This window comes from Colletes gigas, unplaced genomic scaffold, assembly GCF_013123115.1.
Source record: "Colletes gigas isolate AHSC1104 unplaced genomic scaffold, ASM1312311v1 Colletes_gigas_Sc00037, whole genome shotgun sequence".
NCBI classification, from domain to species: domain Eukaryota; kingdom Metazoa; phylum Arthropoda; class Insecta; order Hymenoptera; family Colletidae; genus Colletes; species Colletes gigas.
This window is the reverse complement of record NW_025106666.1, coordinates 1,108,356-1,127,916: the sequence shown is the minus strand read 5'-3', so window position 1 is coordinate 1,127,916 and position 19,561 is coordinate 1,108,356. Positions and strand designations below refer to the sequence as shown.

Below are 19,561 nucleotides of genomic sequence, written 5' to 3'. Positions count from 1 at the left end.
CGATTGTTTTGAGATAACCGTATCAATTTGTTATGACGAACTAAATAGAACTAACTAGAAACAAAGGAAAAGTGATCCCGTTTGCCAGTTTAATACAGAGAATGGGTTGTATCTTAAATTTTAAAAGGACATAGTCGAATATTTTTAAAGGTACAAAACATAGCGTTTCATTGTAGAACAGTAACATAAGTTAGCAGGTAATGTCATAAAACTGTTTTTCCTAGCTATATCCCTTTTTACCTGAAGTATAAGGTAAAAAGTACGAGCTACAAGGTACGACTATCCGAAAATCGTTCACATTTTATCAATGTAAATGAAGCGGCCTTTCCATCAGAGTTAAATACAAAATTTTGTTATTTCTGTGAAAACAGAACTTTCATTAGATGTAGGTGGTGCTTGAAATTGTTATGTTTTCACTGTTTTTACGAAAAGTACCATCCAGATTCATGTACTTCGTACATTGAAAATAACATATGTTAAATGTAATTGGTTAAATTCAACTTTAAAAAAAAATATTCGAAGGTCAGACAAAAATATAATGTCACATTTAGTGTACGATTAAAATATGATTGAAAAAATAAAAAAAAAGGATTTGTTTTGGCAGGGTTCGAACCAGCACAGCAGAAGAAGTTCGGAACTTGCAGGCAAAGACCTCATCACTCACGCCACGCTGATTAGTGGTGAACATAGTTCTATTTCTGAAAATAAGTACCTGTAATAACTTTAATAATATCTCAAAGTAAAACCTATCCCAAAACCTGGTACCATTCCAACTTTTCCTTGTTAGAAACGAGTTTTCAATTTGTCTTAGCGAAAATCGCAATCACATTTTGCACATTATTCTAAAACATTTGTGGTATTCGTTTTCAATGCGATTTAAGTAAGCATGTAATGTATAAGATTTCATTTAATTTTTTCTTTTCTAGAGAAGATAGAGAAAAAGTTTATATAATTTTTTTTATACATATGTAAGGCGTCGGGAAAAGGCGAGGCCCAAGCCGAGGCGCTGGCAAGGGACCGCGTCTGGCCTTCGTCCGTCAACACTCCCACCCCTACCGATGGGGGAGAAGGCTGACGACAAAGGCGAGGGTCTAGGCCCAGGACGGGCTCATTTGTTTTTCCGACGCTGAAAGAACGGGAATAAAGCATGTATACGAATACCCTGCGTATTTCTTAATTCCTAATTCCATTCTACGCGTCTATCTAACATATATAAAATTTAATTCGTCCTAAGATTTATATGAAACATTTAAAAGATTTTTTATACATTATGCCTATACATATATCGGAACAACTATGAAACAAGAGGTATAATCATTATTATCCATGGACTGATTATAGTCAAAGTCTAACCGGACTTTGAAATGAGAACATAAAACTTAAATGTAAAGTTTCATTTAAATTCATTTAGCTATTTATATTCAATCGTATTAATAATGTACATATGTGTGCTCATACATGGGAATAAAAAAAAATTTCTTTTTTTTCAATAATTAAAATATGATCAGGTCTTAAAACGTGTATTTCCGTAAAATAAATTTTACAAAATTTTTTTTTCATTATGGGTACTTTGCTTATGTGCGCCTACATAGGTCGGAAAGTAAAAATGCCTGGGCAGTCGAGAATCTCGGTTCGAGAATCCAAATCGTATGCCGTTGACGGGAGGTCGGATTTCAGTTGTTAAGAGCGAGAAGGCAAATGTGAGCCTTTCTCTCTCGACTCGCACGAAGCGGTCCGAAATTACTTCGGACAGCTTCGGAGAATCGAGAAAGAGGGCATGCGTCAGTTTGCCTTTGTCGTCTTTCCGAAACTCCACGAGCTCACGTACGCGTATCTAGCATGTGTGAGTGTGCACCCGACGGTGCTTTTCTGGCATCACTGTCGATGGTTAACAATTTTACGGAGGAAAATATTGAATTTACTTTCATCTGTAAAGATAGACTTTTCCCAAAAGTTAAAATCTTTATTCAAATAATCTCTTGCGAAATTTAACCTTTTTTTAGTACTGTTTACAGATTTACACGTTTCCCTAAATATGTTTAAACTTGGTTAGAAAGTTTAGGGCCACCAATTCTCAGATTATCGAACTTTTCGCACTATCCACTTTTCGTCGTACGCGTTCAACTTCCTGTTTGGAGTTTTTCTTGACTCATTACTTATTCTGTTTTCACTTTGATACGATTACACAATAGATTGAACACTACTGACACTCTCGTTAACAATCTACGTAATTTTGCGATAACGTACTGTCTTCAAAATTTCTTACAACAAATGATTACTCTTCTGTTGTGAACTTCACTATTTTTCTATTTTAATTTCGATTTTCGACTTTACTAACGATTTGAACATGTAAATGAATAGTTTCTCAAAGAAAAGATAAACAAAAGAATAGAATAATTATATAATTCATGGGTTTAAAAGTATGGACATGAATACCTGGATTTCCGAACTAGAGTCGTGACTGGAAGATTCCAACCACCCCAATTGTTTTGGAACTCGAACAGCTCGAACTTGCTCATTATTTTGTAATCCAAACCGGAATTTTGAGTACTCGGAGACTCTTCAAAGGAATCTATGTTTAGAATTTGTAATTTTCTCAATAATCTCCGTATCATCGAGATACTTAAACGACCCAATCTTGATTTAAAGTTCTACTGCATGTAAGGACGTTTTCTCTTGAATCTTTTCTAAGAAAAAAAAACACTTTATTGTACAAGCATCATTTATTATTGATTTATAAAAAATAAAATACGAAATACAATACTCCCCTAAAATATAGACGTTATAATAACTCTTGAAAAACTGCGCTAAATGAAATTGAAATACAAACTGTTTCATAAATAAACTCTCCTATTAGGTACAATTTTTTACATTTATTTAAAAATTATTTCTTTATTTTTTGACATTTTCATTACGTAGTAATATACACGTATTTATATCTTACAGTGAAATAATAAATATTAATAACGCATAGCAGTGCGTTAAATTGAAATATTACTGTGAAAATATTACTTAACAAGAATAACATTCATTGATTCTGACATTGTTAGCGCACATGGCTACAATTGACATTTTTTTTTTCTTTCGCTTCTTCTTCTTTTTACGTCACTCCGAATGTCTTCCCTGACAGACAAAGTCTTCTTGGTATTTTTAGGACTCATACTTGCAATCTGAGTTCATCTCATTGTCCAGTGTGTCCTCATCCCACTTGTAATCTATTAAAAAAATTGTATTATTTTGTGCATGATGTTCACAAAGCCTGTGATAGGTATAAGCATACATATAATTTATAAAATCTTAAACTAAGTGAAATTTTGCACTTTAATATATTATTAGTTCATGTAAAAGAATGTATTCGCACAAATGTATTTAGTTCTAATTCCATCCCGTTACATGTTAAAAATTATAATGGTGCCGAAAATACAACTGTTAGTAGGTCTCGTTTAATGTCTACTAATACGATTATCGTTAGTGCCAGTAAGCCGTTTTGAATGTTTCTTTTCTGTTATAATCCATAAAAATCAACAATTATGCAGAGAATTTTGTTGAACAATTAATTCGAATATATGTAATAATCGATATCACGCTACCATATAAATTAATATACATATAATGATATACACATTATTCGATTTCAGCAATGTACAATATACTGTATATAATACAATATACAGTGTCCCAAAATTATAGATCCGAGTTGAAACATGCAAATTCCTCGTTGCAACGAACGTGGAATAGTCCAGTGAAATTTTGCAACCTGAGTTTCCAGTTTCGAGATATAAACTATTCAAATATAAAATACAAATACACATTCACTACTCTCTTAGTACTCTTTCGAATGTACTTCCGTAAACCATAATGAAATTTTTGCACTTTTAATAGTCCGTTCCACGTGAAAATCGCACTTTACTTTTATAATTTCATTTATTTTGCAATTACATAGAACGGCCAACATTTGCCGTAGTTGAAAAACCAAAATCCTAGATTGCAAAATGATTCAGGACATTCCTATTTCTCCCGGCGCGAAAAACTTGCATGTTCCGCGGCTTGTCCTATTGGAATTTATTTAATAACACAATTAGATAATAATACAGATCCGAGACAACTAATAATTGCACGACACACGTTGCTAGTAAACGTAAAATAGAAAATTGATTAAGACGTTGCGGGTCGGGGAAACGAAATTCGAAATCGGCGCCATTACGGGGCAAAGATAAATTCGACTTGCAACACTTTTCGAACGAATCATCGGCGCAAATAAAAGAAAGGGATATCGTAGACCAATTTATCCAGGAAGAGATGGAATTAGAATTGACGCGTGTTAAATGCTAAAAGCAATCGCTATCGCAGCATCATCGCATACGGTATTTTCACAATCGACGATTATAACGTTTTTCTGCAGTTTTTGTACTGTCAATTTTTCAGTGTTCGCAATGATTAATATAGACACAATGCGCATGAGCGCATCCCGTTTTCTTTTACTTCTTTTTTTCCTTTAACGAGCAAAGAGTAAAGGGCGCACGCGTTGAACATACCTTCTGTTTAAATTCAAAGCACCGCCAGCTTTGAGCGCAAACGCAATTTGTGGCGCGTTATCCGCATATCGAAGCTTGCACTATTCACCAGAGTGTCGCATCTACAGGCCACACGCATAGGTAAGCGACTTGATATCGTTTCTTCAATAATCGGACGTTGATATGCCACCAGGATTAGAGTGCGCTGCGCTTACGCGGTTCGTCGCACAATTCAAGATTACGCTGTCTGAGTACAAGACATGTAGATTCCATCAAAGTCCAAATGACGTTCTGCATTTCACCTTGCTTTTTCGAATTTATACCATTCGCCATGTTTAATTAACACAAACAATTTCATATCGATCAGAACACTAACGGAATTCATCTTTATTCTCCTACTTATTTCAAAAACCAACTGGTGATGTAAGCTCAAAGCTAAACGGTTTGTAATATTCGTACCTACCCGCGTGGCGACTATTACAAAAATGTTTAAAAAATTGCACAATTAAAATAATACTTTCTTCCAAATACTAAGGCATCATCTGCAAAGGGCCAATTATACATTGTCTTAGGTCGTCCCATAAGTTCGTGCCGTTCGACATTCTCAAATTCTCAGGGGATTTTCGAAATTTTAAACATACCAGCATCACCAACTCATAGAAATTTTAATGAAATAGAGATTGTATCAAAGCCTAGACCATTTAATAACTGGAGATAAGGTATAAAGATTATGTAACAATCTTCAAGCTTATTAGTGGGTAAACAATTTGAAAATGTCAACGTTCTGAGAAACAGAGAAATAGAGGGTCAATGACGGTCACTTGCAGTTTTATGGTGTGCGTAGGGTTTAACCACCATCGATGAATTAAACGATGAAAGTAGCGTAAGAATATTACAAAACGATTAATTTCGATCCTATGAATTCTATCATATTGTATTAAACGATACAAGAGGAAACGAATAAGGTAAAGCAATTTTGTAATGCAAAACGTCACCCAAATAATTATTATGTGTACCACATTTTGAACGCGCGCTGATTATTCCTAGTTGGTTCGCTGGAGAACGGTAAAGGATAGTCTGACTGAGAAAATCACATTTCACCTGATCTTGCATTAAAATGTCTTCGATGATCCCCTTCTGTGTAGTGATTAATCAGCTTCGCATATTTTAATGAAGAGAAGTTTTAGTAGCAGTCTCTTGCTTGGAAAGTACAAATAAAAGTGTGATCAAAACTTAAAGCGAAAACTAAAAGGCCTTTAGTAATAACATTTGTATGATTGGATTGAAATTCTATGAACTGTAGGCGATTTACAAGTAAACTGTAATAAGGTGAACGTACTTTAAAATATTTAGCTAAGAGACTTAAAGATGTATTCGTTTAAATTTTATTTTTCATTCCGTTAAGGTACATTGATAACTTCTGCAAACGCGTTTTTCTGCTTTATTAATGAACATTTAAAATATTATCCAAGTTCTTACGTGTAAAAAAAGATTATACAGCACTTTTTATTTAATAGCAGCCTACGTCACCATCATCTTGATCTAAATATTATAAACTTATAACGAAATCATCTATCCTATAGTGTAATTATCATATGACTTAAGATAGATAAAAGATAATTCAACCCACACCGTTTATAGTTGGGGTGGTACCACTACTAAAGAAAAAAACATAGGAAATATCAAGAAAAAAGAAAACTACGAACACAAATCGCACAAAATACCCACTATTTGCTGGAAAAAAAATGTGAACGACATATAAAATTCCTTGACTCCATATTACAATTTTCATGAAAGATTCGATTTTCTTCTTCTTTAAAGTATCTTAGTTACGTTTCATTTCTGATTATGTTACTCATTGATACTTCTTATTTCTTACCGTACCTTAAGTTAGTGTTAAACATTAGATCTATCGTATCTATCATTATACATAGTATCGTATGTAATGGTATGGACTCTGTATTTGTCGGACGCAGGGCAGTTCCTAGGTATTCGATTCCGTTAGCGAACGACCACCACTAAAGAGGCATTTGTTTAAGGGTGCCTTTCGCGCATGCGCTTAGTATTTGCTTTAGTACGCTTTTAGTACCTCGGTGGCATCGCGTCTGCCGGACCTGGGAAGCTAAAAGGTCAAAAAATGAAAAATCGCAAAATTAATTTTTTCATCGTCTTGAGGCGCAAGAAGCTGGAAAGTATAAGATGTAACACTGGTATGCGCGAATTCATTCAACCGGAAATACTTTCTTTCGTCGACGGTTTAATCCTGTTGCTCGAATACTGAATGGCACGACGGAAACCCTGATCGTTTCGGTATTTACTGTCGCAACGCATGTAACACACATTTCCCGAATGATACAACTTCCAGACCTGGTTAAGCCACTTGTGAAACTATCTTTTCCCGCGATCTCAACTAATTTCTTCCTTTTTCTATGCTATGTAGACAGCCCGACGTCGTTTAGGGCAACTATAATATGTGTTTTAGCCAAGATCCTTTATACAGTTGCGGACGAAATTGGATAGACCAGTTAATGGAGATATCGATCAAGTTCAGTTGATATAGCACTGTTATGTATTTGAGTTGTTTTATTACAGATCTTTATGTTACCTTATAGTCAATAGTTAAAATTACTGTTTACATTTCTATATAAGTAAACGACAAATTTCAAACAAACTTTACAATTGCTACTTAAACTTTGGCAGAAAAATTTCTCGACTTCTCAAGGATTTCTTTTGACTTTTTTGTCAAGAGTTGTGTTTGTCCGTTTTCCACGTCTCAGAAGTATGTATCGGTTAACCTCTTCCTGAGAAAATTTTTCTCATCAGTTTGGGTTAAGAGGAAACTCTTGGGAGAGTTTAAGAGAAGTTCTCTCAAGGAACCCTGTTGAGACAATCCTATACAGGGTGTTCGGCCACCCCTAGGAAAAACTTTAATGGGGGATTTTAGAATCCAAAATACGACGAAAATAAAGGATACCAATTTGTTGATGGAGGCTTCGTTAAAAAATTATTAACAATTAAATTCAAAAATTTCAAATCATTTTGGAAAAATGATTTTCGGTTGCGAGAGTCAATTACAATCATTTTTGGTGAATACACATATCTCCGAAATCCTATTCACTTTCGAGAAAAAAAATCGAGTAGGTGCTGAAATTTTTCGGCGGGAAAAAAAATTTTTCAAACAGTTTAAAAAGAATTATTTTCTGTTGCGGGGGTCAATTACAATCATTTTTGGTCATTACACATATCCCAGAAATCCTACGCACTTTCGAGAAAAAAATTCCTTTCTGAAAATCTAATTAAGTGCCTAAATTTTTGGACGAAAAAAAAAATTTCAAATAGTTTTGGAAAAATTATTTTCGGTTGCGGGGGTCAATTACAATCATTTTTGGTGAATAGTCATACCCCCGAAATCTTGCACATTTTGGAGAAAAAAATTCAATACGGGCGGAACTTTAAACGTTAATAACTTTTTAAAGAAGTTGATTTTCGTCTTATTTTGGCCTCTAGAATCCCCCATTAAAATTTTTCCCAAAGATGGCCGAACACCCTGTATATCCCATTTCGGTCGTCTCAATGACCGTGACCGAAATGTACCAGTCTCGACATTTTTGTCCCTCTGCAATTAGTAGACTTGCTTATTTATACAAAAATATAAATATTAATTTCAATAATCTATGCACTGTAAGGATCTATAATAAAACTTAATATATAGTACTATTTCAACTAAATTTCATTGATAACTATTTCCCATTACTTGTCTACTTAATTTTGTCCGCGATGGTACTTTCGTTATTTGTCTCTGAGATTGAGTTAATATTCGATTGTTTTTTATACATATATTTGGAACTAATCCGTTTCTCTATGTGTGAAATATTATGATTGGAATTATGATTGGAATTAGCTGATGTCTATTATCATAAATATTCTCAAACTATTCCACGTTATTGCACGTTATTCGTATCTGCAAAAAGCTAACAACATGCGTTGAATATTGTTTCGATCAAACTTAACATAATTAAAGACTGAATAACAAATTAAATCTAAAAATAGTAATTGTTCTAAATAAATCTGATGAAAGAAACTTGCTGTAGTAAAATTTCTTGTGCAATGACTGTCAGCACCATCAATCCGGACAATTTTCTAACGTTCCTTGTGCTCCACATTTACCAGGTTACACCTCAATATTTATAAATGTAAAAGAAAGTTCTTATAATTGTACACACAGTATGCACGTTTACGTAAACCGTATTTCAAGTATTAATTGAAGCATTGATCACATCCAGGTCTGACAAGTTGTCACATGTTTAAAGTTATATCATCGCTGCATCCAAGCACCTGTCGTTATCGTCGCAAAAGCGTATTAAATACGATTTGAACGGTCGTTAATATTTCTGAACCACGCTGTGTACTTCCATCGTTCGAAAATAAAATTTGTCAATAACTGTTGAAAATTGTCTGTTACTTGCTCGATCACTTATTATTCTTTGCAACAAACGCAATAGGAATATCGCAACGCAATACTTTTTGCAACCGGACTAACTTTTTTATACACGTCTTGAAACACAATACACAGTTTTACAGCGCAATTTTGTTTCAAGATGAATAAAATACGTACGGATTGACAAGGGGAACGTTGACACGCATCTTTAGAACACATGCTACTCAGTGGGGCGCAGTGTGTCGTAACGCATTACGGTTCATTTGGTATCATCTACCAAACTATTGTCTGATTAGTCGCAACAATCTTCAATCACGTAAACGCTAAATTCGCTGACTTTTATCGCAGAGTACATAAAAGAAGAGAGGTAGCATCCGATAAAAAATTCTTTCTCAAAACATTAACATGTAAATTGTATTTTGAAGTCACTTTTCCTCTCAACTATCCAAATTTTGTCAGTTTTCAATTTCTTTCTTTTAATGAATAGTATCATTAATGTATAATTAGGTGTTCTTCGAATTCCTTGAATGTTCAAATTATAAAACAAAAATATTCGATAATTCAACGGCATACTTATTATTTTATAGCATTTCTAACGAGAGTAGTATTATTTACAATTTTACAAGTATCAAGGTTCTCCCATTGTAAACAATATTGCAACAGATTGTAGTGTCGGTTACCAGTGACCACCACGGAAGTCAACGTTTTATAGGGAATCCATTTTCGTATTCCAGTATGTAGTTTTTCATGTTTGCATTACTGTATTTGTAAAATCGTTATTTATTATTATCATCCATTTTTAAAACTCACCATTTATTAAAAATTAATACTTGACGACTTGAAGAAATACATATAAGTCTTAGACTATAGAGCATATTAAGATATGTTAGTGACTCCAAACATATGGGGAAGATTTCAATTACTACTCCTAGCAGTTTCTGTGTACGATAAAACTCAAGTAGTATAGCAAACTACCTCTGTTCTCTTTTACACTCAACATTAGAAAAGTCGCAGAATGGTTTCCTCTTATTTTCACGATTATAGGAATCGATTATGTGTTGTTGCACACACAGATATACGCTTACTATATTCAAGGAACATACCCACCGTCGCGCTAAGTGTCACACCTTATACTTTTACAGAAAATGTTAACCCTATTTTCGATTCGCATGAAAACAAGAGTACACTGAGGATCAGCGTTAAACCGAATGAAGTACATTGCGCAAAAAAAAAGGATCACCGTCGCATAATTAACGAACGATCACTCGCAGAAGTTAACATCGCTCTTCAACGCTGTGATGTCACTTTGGAAAACGCAGTGGTGTAAGAAGTATTATATAGTAAAAATAAGAGAAAGAATAAGACTTACCGTCCACCACCACGTGGAGGACCATACGCATCTGGTCTGTCGTATCCTTCAGTATAACTATAACAAAAAAAATAGATACTCTTTTTACTCCGTCCGAATGAAATTTTATTTAAATATATTTCTTCTTACACGTATAATAATAGTGACAATAAATGTGTACATAAGGAATTTATTACTTGTTCCAATTGTGGGACTTGTGGGATCATATATATTGGATGCAGAGGCCCGTAATCTTTGACGATGCGAAGGTTATTGTCTTTGTGAAAAACCATCTTGCGCCTAACTAAATTATTTCTACATTTTACCGTCGAAGGAAACAGTTTTAGAAAATTGTCTAAAAGTATTTAGAAAGAAATTAGCTAAAGCTTCCCTTAGCTAAAGGGAAGGATATTTTAACAGACTTCTAGCAGTTTTATTGTTCAGTCAAATTTGACAAATGTTTGGAACTGGAAGGTCCTTATTATATTATAGATTATACTTCAAAGAACCTGGATATATTTTTTTGGATAAAGAAAGCCTCGACCCAAAATTCTAGAGATACTGAAATTATGTTAACGCGATAATGCAAGACCCTATACTTGGCCTAAGTTCTGTTGCACTTTAACGCCCATAATATTGATTATGCAGTCCGTTGATTTTGACGTCATCGGGCGGCACATGCGCCTAAGATCAGTGAATATGTGAGAATCACTCAAGAACAATGATTCGTGCCATATCAAGGAAAAGTCCATAGCTCTGGTACCAATGAAAACCTTTTAGACGAGCGTCTTAATTAGTATCAAAGCTGGTGGATTCTTGGTCTTTCACAGCACGAATCACCGTCCCCAGATGTACACGTGATCCAGAAACATAGTACTTCAATTGCACCTTAGGCGGTGCAAGTGGTTTATTCCCAAAGATGACCTTCGCATCGTCATGAAATCTTTTTAGGCTTAAAATCCTTTTATCTCATCTACAGAGACCAATTCCACTTAAAAATGGATGTTTCATCAATTATTGTAACAGTTTTTGAAAAAAAAAAATCAATATTAATCAATGTTTCAAATTTCGGTTTATCGGTGTATCTATTTTTTTTCAAGGAAATCGATTCGAACTACAAACAGGTGATGCAATTCGTTATTAGTAGATCTTACGGAGAAGTTATTATAATAACAACTCATCCATAATACTATGATATGATACTAGAAGAAGAAATGTGTAACAAATGTTGAACGTGTAGTCAAATAACAGAAGATAAGAGTATATATTTATATTGTTAAATGATACAATTTTACTTTTGCAGACACTTAACGCGTTGGTAATCGGCACCTCAAACTTACAATATTTTTTAAATCGTTTACGATGGAAGAACTCTTTTTACAATCTTAAATAACATAACGGTCATTCGGGATGCTATAAAATAGCAAGTACGCCATTGAACCATCGAATATATCTGTTTTTCCGTCAATAATTTTAACGAATATCTAGGACATCTTTAGATATTGCAAAATGGCAGTCAACGCCTTAAACCAATCAATTTTTTTTATAGATCACGCTACCAAAGATGGATCAAATATCTGAACCAACCAAATCAAACTGACGAGTCGAAAATCGATACATCTTTTGAAAGAAATAACTCTTACAGAAACTTGTGCTTGAATTAACTTCTTAATTATTTTAACAAAATGTCTTTCCTGAAATCTCAGCTGCTGAAATTTCTTCTTTGCATGACTGATAACATTATTATATTATCAATCCAGTCAGTGGCAGATATATATAAAATGCCTTTTAACTGGAATATTTCTCTTTCTTTTCGAAATCCGTGACGTCCAATTTCGAAATTGACCAAAAATGTGATTTTCAATTTTTGTCCATTCCTCTCCAGTAAGTCGCGATACAACGTTAAATCACGATACAAGTATGCAAAGGCAATTTTCAACAGTATGCTTATTTTTCAACTTCACTTTTTTATCGTATAAAAGACGATAAGATAAGAAGTATCTCCATTACGCTGTACATAGGAATCGGTGCCAATTTAGTAATTAAATATCTATTTTTACTTACCCTCCACCAACAGGTGGATATCCACCACTGGGGACGGCAGGTCTTCTACTAAACATGTCTGCCTGTGGTCCAGGACCAGTGCTGTAACTAGGTGTTCCAGTGCTGTAGCTGGGTCCAGTACTCATTGGCCTATTAAATGGAGGAAGAAACATATCGTTATCAAAGAGACTATATCTTCAGTTAAGGCGTATCTCCGCTAAAACACGAACAGATTCTGCCCCATTGAATAAGTATAAACAAGATACTGTAAATGTGCCAGTGCCCTTTGTTCAATCGATAGAGTTCTATCTTGCTGGCAATATTCTTTTACTTAAAAGGAGTTTTAAAACTTTACTGTAACAGAGAAGGGAAGAAAATCGATTAAACAAAAAGTATCGTTTGTGTCTTAATTTTATCTTTTTTAGAAATAGTATCAACCTATTACTAGAATTCTTGCGATCAAAACAAGTCCGAACATTTCATAAATTAGGCTACCTTCAACTAGTTTAACAAATATAATATTAATATACATAAATGATTCGAATTAAAACGTTACACGCATAACATCAAAGTTACAGGAAATAATTAATAAATTTGTATATCGCATGATTATTTTTTATCGTGCCGGTACCTCTTTGAAGTACCGGAAACTTTGCCGACTGTACAGGAAACGCTGGGCATTTTTACAGCCGTGAAACCAAACTTCTATCACTCGTACGCATACAAAGAACAATGTAGCAAAATCTGTTCATGTCAGTATTCGTGTTTTAACAGAGACACACGTCGATGACTACTAAACTCCCTGACTTACCCCACCCCTCCTCCCATCATGTTCTCAAGCCCACCCGGATAACCCCTGTCATACACAATTGGAATATGTTAACTTATTTTCACTCTATCCTGTACAATGCACTAAAAAGTTGTTCAAGCCTAATTAACCCCTTAATGCTTAGATATTTTTCAGATTTAAACCTCTGTTTTACAATGAGCATTTTACTTTTTTTTATTTAATTAGTTTCATCAAAAAACAGTGTCTCGTGTACCGCGTTGATACTTAATACAGTGATAATACCACAGTAACAATGATAGTAACAAGAAAAAATAACAATAACAACAAAACTGAAAATTATAAGACAGAAAATATTAGATGTCACATCTTTATTATAGATCCCGCAAGTGGACTATTCTAATTAATTTGGGGGCAACTAGAAAATTATGTTGCATTAATTTTTCTAGATCGAATATCTTTTTAGATCGTGATTGCCAAGGGAGAAAATATTTGAGGCATAGGGGTGGGACATGATTTAAAAAATATTAGGAACCACTGGGGTGGAACAAACAAACAAACATCAGTTCTGGGTGAGCATTAAGGGATTAATATAAGCTACAATAAATTTGCACACGTTTAAATAGTATGGACATCACAGGTTAGAATAAAAATGAAGTTTTGCTTCATAATTGATACGTTTGAATTTTTGTCATAAAATTCTTTTAAAACACAAATTTTTTTTTAACAACTCGGCATTCGTACAATATATCGAGAAGTAATATTTTTAAACTTTATTGATAAATATTAATTTATATTTTGAATACCTGAATTAGTATCTAGAGTAATATCGTTAAATACAGTAACCCCCGTTTATATGTTATTGAACGATCCTCCCTAGATGTCAACGTATTGCAAAGAACGAAACAAATTAAATAATTTAGGATACAAATTTTAATTTAATACTGAAAAAAAGGATCTTGCGATTTTTATAACCCTAATTGTTTTGCTTGCTACTATAATAGATGTGTTTGACGGGATAATAAAGACCAAATTACATCGCTCGTTATTATCGAGATTTTAATTGTTACATACATTTTCCTATCTAAACCACTGTACAAATATCTGTTTGTTATTTGTTTATAAAATACTTTGTTTTTCAATCGGAAACACTGCCTCCCGTCCAAGTTTGACTCTTCTATCTAAATACACAACATTAATTTACTGTAAAACATTTAACCAACGCTGAGTTATTTTTGTTTCACAGATAGCAATCATGTAGGTAGTCATTGATATAATTATGTTGTAAAAAAGAAGTTTTTTTGCTGCGTAACATTTTCGTTTATAAAAATCAGAAGCGATTTGAGTAACAAATGATTTAAGTATAGTTAGAGGTCGTGTTTAGACTCGTTTTCACCAGGGACTCATTACCACCAATCCATTAGTACTAATTTCGTAAAAACAAATGATAAATGTACAAACTTTAATTTTCAGTAGTGAATAATTTGAGACTATCGATATTATAAGACGACGGGTCACTAGCGTTGTATTTTAAAAGAATGGCGAGAATGACTCTGTTACTTTTAAACGCATAACATATAGAAGGGACTTACTGTATAGTCACAAATAGTACTAATTGACTGATACCAAATCATGCAATTAAATCTAAAGTTGGAAATAAAAAAAAAAAGAATACTTTACCAGTGACTTTCATCATATCCTACATCTGTGTACCCTGTTCCATACCCAGTAGTGGCAACAGCACCACCACCGTTTCTCATAGGTCCAGTTGCAGTTCGATCATATTCATTTCTAGCTGTGTAATCAACTGTGCGATTTGCACCAAAATTATCAGTACGCCCATAATCCATAGGACCTGGTGCACCGCGATTAAAATCACCAGTCATCCCACCTCCTACCACTGTAAAATCACATACAATGTTTGTGTTAGGCCAATATTTTTCATCGTGTCCTCGCTACGTTCACTTTATTAATTAGCAAATGAAGTTCTAAGCTCAGTTCAAAAACTGAGTTAACCCCTTGCACTATTTTCACGAGTCTGACTCGTGATGAAAATTTTAGGCCAAACTTGAATATCACGAGTCAGGCTCGTTGTTCAATTTCACGTCAAACGTGAATAACACGAGTCTGACTTGTAATCGACATTTTGTCAAAACATGAATATCACAAGTCGAACTCGTAAATATCGATATTCTGTCGATCGACATATCGTGTTTCAAGTTCCGATGTTAGGACTCGTTCCGATCATTCGGACGTATGGGTTAGGCACGGCTTCTTCCGAATTTCAGAGTAGTGCAAGGGGTAAAAAAAAAAAAAATTTTTTTTAAATTAAAAAAATTAAAAAAAAATTGTAGCTGCTAATATGGCAACGGCAACATTATTGTGATCATTCACATGTTTTCACTCTAAAAATATTTGTATTCGTCGCGCTAGATCATGTTACACGTATGACCACGATTACGGGTGTCAGGTAAACAATGCGATTTATAAATAAGCACATTTCATTCAGTTCATGGTAGATTTATGTTTCAAGTGTTTTTATTTTCCAGATTTTGTTGACTAACTGTGTTAGACTCAATCACTTTGAAACATATAACTAAGTTTTACTAATAATGGAAAATTTAATATGATTTTTTTCTTTTCAGATTTCTTTAAAAACAAAGTGTATACGCAGTCTTTTGTTGATAACGTTAAAACTAATTATGCATGTTGTCCGAAATCAAGGGTTAATTACGTTATATGATTAAAAATAGTCAGGACAAGGTTATGTTTAGATATATTCTGATAAAAATCTTATCAATTCAATAATGGATGAAATGGCGAAAAAGACTCTGTATGAAATATTTAATATTGTGTTACGTTACAAACAATTTTACTTTGATTTAACGAAAATGCATTTAACTGCAAAGGGTTAATTCTGAGTACCACATAATCAAAAGTTAAAAAAGCATGTATCAGAGTAATTACCGTAATCTGTTCTGGCTCCGAACTCTGCTGCGCGACTATAGTCTGCAGTTCGGCCGTAATCAGCTGTCCCGGTTGGTCCATATCCTCCAACAGCTCCGGTCGCCGGTCCATATCCTCCTCCCATTCCTGGCGCAGTTGAAGTGTAACCCATCGCTGCATTCCCCACATTTTGGCCGTATGCTCCGCGGTCGGTGTATCCAGTGCCAAAGTCTGTTCCACGTCCACTAAAGTCTCCAGCGCCACGATTGTAATCGGTGTACCCCGTTGCGACGCCACCTGCAGCAGATCCATCGTAACCAACGAGTTGGATCGGAAGAACTGTAAAGCATGCCAAGACATCCAGTTAGTATTTTAGTCTGTTTTATAAACGTGTATTAGTTTCATTCACTATTTTCTCATTGCAACTTTCATTAAATGTAATATTTGATATAACAGTAATTATACTCTCAAATAAAATTTACCCAATAATATAAAAGTTATACGGTATGATTATTAGCAATGAGAAAATAGTTTTATTCAGATAAAATATTGCACAAAAAATATATATATACAAACCTCTTCTATCATTGTAAGGTCCTGGACGAGCGTCTCTACCACCGTCTCGTCCTCCTCTACCACCTCTCATTGGTCCAGCTCTTCTTTCTCCGTCCCTGCGTCCTCCTCCCCCGCCGCGTGATTTGCCAGTAGACTGTTCCACGTTGATCGTTGCCCCTTTGAAGTTGGAGTTGTGGAGAGCTTTGATCGCTACAGCTGCATCTTCCTCACGTGCCATGTGGACAAACCCATATCGATTCATGACATCGCATTCAGTTACCTCACCAAAACGTGAAAATAATTGTCGCAACTCATCGCTGCGACAATTTTCTGGTAACCGACCCACAAATATTTTTGTTTTCCTCTGGAAAATTGAAATATGCGATTAATAATATTTCGTTCTTCGATTTGTGTATATAATCATGTAACATGTGATACTAAATGAAGTTGTACAAATCATACACAAATTTTAAATTTACTTTGTACCTCTAAAATCGATCATACATTTGCTTATCAAAGGTATGGTGTCTGTTTGAGAATTTATGTTGCTCAAAACAGTTTCTGTTATTACAAAAATCACATGATAATGATTATGTAATATTATTGAGCTAGTCAACAATACTTATTTAATGTCAATATACAGGATAATAAAAAGAGACTGTCGTACATTGCCCTGTATAAAATAAATATAAAATATATAAACACAAAATTTAGAATAATATGTTACATACCTACATACAAATTATGGGTTTAACGTATGTTAATACTTTATATAAAATAGAAAAGTATGTACGAAAAACAAATAAAAATTTGATGAAATAATAGAAAGGAATAAATAGAATTGAACTATTAGCATTGTTCTTACCGGTTGATTGGATGAAACCATTTTCTGAAAATAAAAAATAAAGTACTATTAATTATTATTTTATATTTATTGCGAATTTGGCTTTTAATTAATTTCATTTTAATATTAACATTTACAATACTTCTACAAATTGGAGAAAACATACTCTAAAATCACTTAATTTCAACTAGTGCTAGTTGTTTGAATGTGCAATAATCGTAAAAAAGCTGGTCTATGCTACCACAAGTGCATAGGGTTTATTGCTAATCAATTTGCACATTCAACTGCATCCTACTAATTAGAAGTCAATGCACAACAATGCATTTGTGGCAGTAAGGACAAGTTCTTTCTTTAGATCTTAAAAATATAATTATATGTAATATTTATATAATTTTCAACAAAACTTAAATAGTTTGCATTGTTTAAAACTCGTATTGTTTATAATATATGTGATAATTTAATGTTCCTAAATGAAATTTAATAATAATGTATTCTTAAAAATATTACAATATCCATAGCAGAAAATAAAAGCAATATTATTTATATTTTTTAAAAGCACATTAAAATACAACCATTTCTATTTTATTTCTATTGAAATTTATATTCTAAATAGTATTATATATTAATTTTCATACAATAAAATTTCTATATATCGAAATTAAAGCCTGTGTGTTTTGAAACTTTATTTGTAGAAAACATATAACTAATAATTAAAGGAAAATAAATAAAAGAGCGAATTAACAAATAAACTGTTGAGAAAGAATTAGTACTAACTTTTCACATCGATGTATTTTACTTGAAAATTATTTATGTTCAAACATTTTAAAGAGTATTATTGATTTATTTTTTAAAATGAATTATTTTGTTTTTGTAGTACTTAATTTTCATGAAATTGCATGCTAAGTCCTTGATTGACATTATACTTAACCCTATTTGTAAATATATAATAATATGTGAAATAAAATTAGAAAGGGAACAAATAATAAATATTTAAAATCCTTGTGTATGCATTCAAAATTAAGTAATACCTTTAGTAGAAATGGTTACATGTAAGTATTAGATATGTACATTTCCTTGAAATTTCCTGAAATGGAGAAGCTATAGCATTTTGAGAATATTATTAAGTACATAAAATTTCATTATAAAAACAGATGTTTTAAGATACAAACAAAACAATGTTGAATATTTTACCAAATAATTGGAAATCAATAATTTTATCGCACAAAATTAATTATAAAAAAAAGTTGTAAATTTTAAAATTGATGTAAATTAAAAAAAAACTATTCGAAATGTTGTGGATGCTTGAACCAGTGAACGTAGAAGACGCTTATGTATTTTTGAAAGCCATGGAAATTATTTTTTTGTAATTTGAAACAAAAACAATTTTTTATCTGACAAATCGTAATTATCATTATTATAAGGTGTATAATTATATGTTACGTATTAAATTATGGAAAGATAATATTATAATACAAATATACAACGCGCAAGAAATATTCAACGACAACCGGCCCTTGGCGTGCCCTAGTAACTGACGATATGCGAGTCTTTTCGAGTATCAAAACGAAAATCTGTTTGCGATTCTTTTCAATGCCGAATATTTTATTACGAAATTACATTACTACTTACATGTTGTTGCGACGTTTTGGCGAAATTAAATTAAAGGAAAAGGGAAGAAACTTTCGTGACGCTACAGCGAAACGAGGTACGAAATGGCGTCAACGAATTCCACCTTGAACACTTTTGACGGAAAGCGATAAGGTATATGTTGTGCATTGCCAGTCTTTGTTCATTCAACGAGAAAGTCACTAGATTATTTGTGCATCAAGCATTGTAACGGCATTTTAGAGATTTCCTTGTAGAACGGAAACCGTGCATCATAATATGTCGCTGTGCACTGACGCCATCTGGTGGTGGATATGAATAAAGCAAGACGTTGCATAAAATCACAGCCATTTTCATTTCTAGTTGTGCCAGCGAGGAGAGAACATTACGCTACAGCATCCGTAGTTCAATTTGATTCTAGAAATTGTAAATTGAATTTTTAAATAATTACATACAAAATAGTGTTAGGAAATCGAATAAA

At 33.2% G+C, this 19,561-nt stretch overlaps 1 protein-coding gene across 5 annotated transcripts; it reads right to left on the bottom strand.

The window, feature by feature from the left end:
- Window positions 1–2,851: 2,851 nt before the first annotated feature.
- On the bottom strand, window positions 2,852–19,223 carry LOC122402544 (RNA-binding protein 4.1-like). 5 transcript variants are annotated; one of them, XM_043405418.1, is made up of 9 exons: window positions 19,105–19,223; window positions 17,497–17,520; window positions 16,716–16,995; window positions 16,098–16,373; window positions 14,811–15,030; window positions 12,365–12,493; window positions 10,322–10,378; window positions 4,536–6,636; window positions 2,852–3,215 (listed from the first exon to the last, which is right to left on the bottom strand). In XM_043405418.1, the coding sequence occupies exons 2-8, from the start codon at window positions 17,515–17,517 to the stop codon at window positions 6,597–6,599; spliced, it is 1,023 nt and encodes a 340-aa protein (XP_043261353.1). In that variant the 5' UTR covers window positions 17,518–17,520; window positions 19,105–19,223; the 3' UTR covers window positions 2,852–3,215; window positions 4,536–6,596. The 5 variants fall into 5 exon arrangements, with proteins under 5 accessions (XP_043261353.1, XP_043261352.1, XP_043261350.1 ...); XM_043405415.1 differs by having other exon boundaries at window positions 2,858–3,215; window positions 16,098–16,415; window positions 16,653–16,995; XM_043405417.1 differs by lacking the exon at window positions 10,322–10,378 and having other exon boundaries at window positions 2,856–3,215; window positions 16,098–16,415; window positions 16,653–16,995.
- Window positions 19,224–19,561: the final 338 nt, after the last annotated feature.

Excerpts from the sequence above, each read along its gene's own strand:
- LOC122402544 (XM_043405415.1), bottom strand. The coding sequence starts at position 17,517 with ATGGTTTCATCCAATCAACCG. Across the intron at positions 15,031-16,097 it reads CGGAGCCAGAACAGATTACG|TGGTAGGAGGTGGGATGACT; the intron begins GTAATTACTCTG and ends GTGATTTTACAG. Across the intron at positions 6,637-10,321 it reads CCTCCACGTGGTGGTGGACG|CTTCCCAGGTCCGGCAGACG; the intron begins GTAAGTCTTATT and ends TTGACCTTTTAG.